Source organism: Lissotriton vulgaris, chromosome 4_1 (genome assembly GCF_964263255.1).
Source record: "Lissotriton vulgaris chromosome 4_1, aLisVul1.2, whole genome shotgun sequence".
In the NCBI taxonomy this organism is placed as follows: Eukaryota; Metazoa; Chordata; class Amphibia; order Caudata; family Salamandridae; genus Lissotriton; species Lissotriton vulgaris.
The window spans coordinates 2,130,628,447-2,130,634,446 of NC_141691.1; the positions used below are offsets into that span (position 1 = coordinate 2,130,628,447).

Below are 6,000 nucleotides of genomic sequence, written 5' to 3' on the forward strand. Positions count from 1 at the left end.
AATAGGGACCCTTGCCTCTAGTCAGGGTAAGGGGGTACACTCCTAAAATAACCCCTGCACACCCCCTTGGTACCTTGGCACAAGCAGACAGGCTTATCTCAGAGGCAATGTGTAAAGCATTTGTGAACACATTCAGTAACCCAGTGACAACACTACAGATGAACACCACACAACTTTTGTATAAAAAATAAGTATTCTTTTTATAGACTTTTCACAAGACCACAAACAACAAAAATCCACAATACTGTACTTAAAATGATAGAATTAGCTTAGTTCTCTTTAGATCTTAAAATGCGACACTTTGAGTCAATGTACCTTAAGATGTGACATACAGGGCTACGAAAGTGTTGCAGGAAAGATGATGCGGTAGTCCTTTACACGCGAGGATGGTGATGTGATGAAGCTCTGGTGCAAATAAATAAAGATTGCGCTTTCTCCTTGATACAACACGCTTCCTGGTGATACGGCAGCGTCTGCTGCGACGTCGATTTTCTTCTCCGGCAATGCAAGATGCTTTCCACGATGCGTGCCGCAACAGGCCCTGCGACACGCTTCCCAGTGATGCAGCGGCATCTGCTGTGACGTCGATCCTCTCTCCTGGCAATGCGAGTTGTTTCCACAACGATAGAGCCGCGACAGGTCCTGCGACACTCTTCCTGGTGTTGCGGCAGCGTCTGCTGTGATGTCGATCCTCTTCTTCAGTGATGAGCCGCGACAGGCCCTGCGACACGCTTCTCGGAGATGCAGCGGCGTCTGATAGACTTCAGCAGGAGGCAAGCTCTGTTCCAAGCCCTTGGAGATCCTTACAAGTTGATGAAAAGTACACAAAGTTCCTCTCTCCTTTTTTTGGCAGTAAGGCAACCAATGCAGGCCAATCCCCCAAGCAGCACTTTAGCTTAGGGATAGTCTCTCTGGATCCACTCCTCAGCAAAGGTTTCTTCTTGTTGTCTAAGAGTGATCTAAATTCTTGGGATCAGGGTCCTTATACTTATACCCCAAAATTCTTAGGCCTTTGCCTAGTCCAAACCAGTTCTGGAGCACACTGTTGACATGACTCCTTTCCTTTCACAGTGTAGGGCAGAACCATCAGACGCCCCACAGGAGGTGGAGCCAGCATTGTGGAGGGAAGGTCCAGCCCTGGAGCACTCTGTTGACATGACTCCTTCTCTCCTTTCACAGTGGAGGGCGAGACATCAGACGCACCACAGGAGGTGGAGTCAGCATTGTGGAGTGAAGGCACAGCCCTATTCGGGTCCCAGGTGCAACTCCTCCCTCCCATCTAGATGCAGATCTCCCTATTCACCACTGGGCTGACTCACCCTGTCTCCTGGAATCCCCCAGCCCTGTCACTCAAACTTCAGACAAGGAATACACAACTTAGCAGAGGCAGGCTTGGGTAGTTAGACAAGAAAATACCTACCTTCTAAAAGTGGTATTCTCAAACACAGAATGTTAAAACCAACTTCACCAAAAGATGTATTTGATCACTCTGAGTTCAGGCATACTAAACTCGAATTTCTACCATGTTCTCTGAGTCTGTTAGGATTATAAAATGTAATAACTCTAACAGCCCATTCTGGCCTATGGAGAACAGATAGCCTTGCAATAGTGAAAAACGAAAATGGCTGTAATTCACTATTAGGACATGCCACACACATCAGGGCTTGTCAACCTATACTTACAATGCACCCTGCCCTTGGGCCTATCATAGGGGTGACTAATATGAAGTCAAGGGAAGGTTTAGAGACTGGGAAGTGGGTGCACTTGCCAAGTTGACATGGCAGTACCAGACTGCACACAGGCTCTGCAATGGCAGGCCTTAGACACACTTTTACAGGCTGCTTCTGTGAGTGGCACAACCAGTGCTGCAAGCCCACACAAGCATTTAGATTAACAGCCCTGGGCACTCCTGGCGCACAGTACTAGGGTCTGACAAATAAACCAAATCATCCAATCATGGAGTCACTAATCCATACATCAATTTATAATAGGGAGATAATTTTGACTTTAGCACTGATAAGCAGTGATAAAGTGCCTAGAGTCATAAAACCAACAAAAACAGGTCAGACAAAATACAGGAGGAAGGCAAAAAGTTGAGGGATGACACCACAAAAAGGGCCAAGTCCAACAAGTGGTAACCCATTTGCAAATGAGTAGGCAACAGCAAGAGACACCTTGCCCTTAATGAATGTTCAAAATAACAATTTGAAGGAGTAGACAGTGGTCAATAGAATCACTTTTTACTCATACATTTTTTTTGTTAAAGTTTATATATTTTTTTAAATGCTTGAAATTTGTCTTTTACGAAAACGGACAGCATTAAAAAATATTGCTTTATTGAAAGGCAACCACCCACATACTGGTCTGGTGACCCCATCAGGCCAGCATCCTTCTGATTGTAACTAATTAGAGTAGGTTTCAATTTGCATCCCACGTCTTGCACATTTATGAGGTAGGGTAGATTCCAATCCCCGATGAATGCTGATTTAGCAAATTGACCTATGAGTACATAAGTCGGTTCGCAAAATCAGAATCAATGCAATAAAAGTCAGGGCAGAATTTGTGACCAATTTTACTGCATCAGTTGCTCGTACGTTTCACCCTAGACCCTTGTGGCAGTGCCTTGAATCTCCTTAGACATTCGTCCACTAGAGACCACTGTGATACAGTGAGACAACGGGAGTGACAGGGTGGACTGCTCACCTTTCCGCCATCTTGCTTCTCCGCGGTGCCGTTCCCCTTTCCACTGTCATTATCACAGCTCTTTTATAGTGATATACACTAGTAATTTCTGGGTGTGGGCATTCAGGGTCAGCCGTCTGTGATGATGTCATGCAGTCTTTGGTATGATTCTCTCTCTCTGTATTATACGTCACTGGTACGACCATTGAATATTCAATGGCCAGGCATTCTCCTGGCTCATGCATATTATTTAGGGAGCAGGCTGCTCATACTAACACCCAGTTTAAGACACTGTGCTGTCTCCTGTGGTTTCCACCCTGACTGAGGTGTACTTCAGCCCATGTTAAGGCTCTGTGCGGTCTCCTGTGGTTTCTACCCTGACTGAGGTGTACTTCAGCCCATGTTAAGGCACTGTGCTGTCTCCTGTGGTTTCCATTTTGACTGAGGTGTACTTTAACCCATCTTAAGGCTCTGTGCTGTCTCCTGTGGTTTCCATTTTGACTGAGGTGTACTTTAACCCATCTTAAGGCTCTGTGCTGTCTCCTGTGGTTTCCACTCTGACTGAGGTGTACTTCAGCCCATGTTAAGGCTCTGTGCTGTCTCCTGTGGTTTCCACCCTGACTGAGGTGTACTTCAGCCCATGTTAAGGCTCTGTGCTGTCTCCTGTGGTTTCCATCTTGACTGATGTGTACTTCCGCCCATGTTAAGGCTCTGTGCTGTCTCCTGTGGTTTCCACTCTGACTGAGGTGTACTTTAACCCATCTTAAGGCTCTGTGCTGTCTCCTGAGGTTTCCACCCTGACTGAGGTGTACTTCAGCCCATGTTAAGGCTCTGTGCTGTCTCCTGTAGTTTCCATCTTGTCTGTGGTCAAGATGTGTCTGTCTTCTGCCCTATTCTGTGTAGAACTGGTGTATGATGAAGTAGGTGTCTCCTTTCTTCTCCCTGTCTCTTCCTCCTGTAGCTTTCAATGCAATTCTTTTTGTCTGTAGTCTTTGACTGAAACCATCTTTAACTCTTTCATTTCCAGTGGAAGTTCTGATGGACCCTAACACCGCTCACCCTGAACTTCACATCTCAAAGGACTCCAAGACAGTGACGCGTAGAGACAGACAGACAGACTTACCGGACTATCCTGAGCGTTTCGATACTCGCCTTTATGTGCTGGGTTCAGAGGGATACTCCTCAGGGAAGCATTACTGGGAGATTGAGGTGGACAACAGCACTGGGTGGACCGTAGGGGTCGTCCAAAGTACTCTCGAAAGGAAGGGAAAAATTGAGCTGTCGCCCAACGAGGGGAAGTGGCTGCTGCAGCTGAATGGTGGAATATACACTGCGCTCACCTCACCCCCAACGCCTCTGGCCATCAAGAAAAAGCCCAAGAAGGTTGGTGTTTACCTGGACCACAAAAGCGGCAAAGTGTCGTTCTTCAATGCCGAAACCTTCAACAGCATTTATACATTCCGGCATTCATTCTCCACACAAACACTGTACCCCTTCTTCTCTTTATGGAGCTCAGAGGATAAAATTACAGTGTGCTAAGAGTCGAAAGTGTGTCATCATGGAAAGAAAAAGAGCAGTCAACCTTTGTGTCGACCTCAGTCATCTCAGAACATCAGCAACTGATATTATTGTTATTATTTATGTAACATGTAGAGCACAGCGGATACCTACAGAGGTGTCCAGGCGCGGTCACTGTACGCCACAAAAAAGAAGTAAATTCCAACCTAGAGGGTTAAAGCCAGGGTATCAGCGCTTTCTTAAATGTCAGGAGGTCCTCAAGGGAAGGGGTAGCGGAGGGCGGGTTGTTCCAGAGTTGAGTGTCCTGCACTGAAAGGTTTGGCTCCAGCACATGTCTTTTGAATGTTGGAGCTACTGTGATCCTGTGTCTTCCAACGCAGAAACCCCTTTCATTTCTGTATGAAAACATGTTATTGATACAACAAGGTTTGGACTTTGAGTCCCTCAAATCCACATTTATAGCACGTTCTTCTGTTCTGTTAAGGTGTCATGGACGTATGAGAATCAAGTTTATGCAAACACACTTTCAGTGCTTGTTTGGATCGGACGTTATTCCAGGGGTGTCATAAACACTAGGATTGTTCCCTTCATAATTCTATCATTTTATTTCCTTTCATCATTTGCTTTTATGTTATGTTAAATATTCTTGTAGAGCGCAACATTCACCTGGCGGCATCGAGGCGCCGCAGTAATACGGAGAGGAATTATTATTAAGGTGTCTTTATTTTCATTTTATGAGACGGTTTGAGTTTCAAGAACACATCCCGGACAGTAACGATACGTGGAGTGGAGTTGTGATATCGATGGAAATTAAAACCCATGAGAGAAAAAAAGGAGCCTTCGGCTTGCGACTAAAGTAGTGTTACCATCGAGATTGTGCCTGAAGAATCAGGAACAACAACAGTGACACATCTCCATCCTCATTAGGACTAGACACTTTCCATCTATAAAGTAATAACATAAGGATCTTAATTAAATAAGGATACCCCTGTGTGGCAAGGAATAATAACATAAGAGGAATAATCTCCTTGACGTATGCTGAGACTATCTGACAGGAAGACAAATACCACTTGAAATTTAAGGAAGCCCATAAGGCCTACACCTTGTGAAGGAATAATTCCCTGGCTTTTGTTGTGTTAAGAAATGTTTGGATCTGCATAGGTCCTGAGGAAGGTGGTACAGAACCCACCGAAACGCGCGTCGACCTTGCGGGCAGTCCATCTATGGTCATTGATCCAAGCAGCAGAAATTCACACCTGCTTTATGTCAAGATTTGTTCAGATACTGCATTTTTTATGTATGGAATGTGTGGATGGGAATAGAGTTTGAATGATTGTGAGTGCATGATTAGTATTGTATATTTTTTTGTGGTTGTATGATCCAGGGTTTGTTTTTTCCTTCAAAATTGTTTGTTGTAATATGTATTTTCACAAAATAATATATACCAAAAAAATGATGAAAATATTTTTAAGAAATGAAAAATGAATAAATAAATAAAAAATTATGAATTCATAAGAAGTACAAATGATATACAGAAGAATGATGCAATAAAATACTGAAATGAAAATGAACTATATTAGCTCCATTTGTTATTGTTGTGCATAAATAAGATAAATATATGTAAACTATGTTTCTAATGAAAAGTATATAGGTCTTGAGGGAACTTCTTTAGTATATTGTGCTTTTTTCTCCCCTCTTTTCCCTGACCTCAAAGTACCAGTGGAGGGTTCCCCTCTTATAGGTATCTGTTTCCATTTCGTTCGCCTGCCTGCGCTTTAGTTCACAGTCGGCGTCCTGTCA

The 6,000-nt window shown here is 44.1% G+C and overlaps 1 protein-coding gene across 2 annotated transcripts in view; it reads left to right on the top strand.

Annotated features, from left to right (window-relative positions):
* The window catches only part of LOC147725207 (butyrophilin subfamily 1 member A1-like), a 109,326-nt gene extending 103,555 nt beyond the window's left edge, over positions 1-5,771 (top strand). For both annotated transcript variants that reach the window (XM_086966549.1, XM_086966550.1), the window contains one exon: positions 3,710-5,771. In XM_086966549.1, the coding sequence (XP_086822675.1) occupies positions 3,710-4,221 (512 nt within the window). In that variant the 3' untranslated portion in view covers positions 4,222-5,771. The remainder of the gene's footprint in view (positions 1-3,709) is intronic.
* The last annotated feature ends 229 nt before the right edge of the window (positions 5,772-6,000 follow it).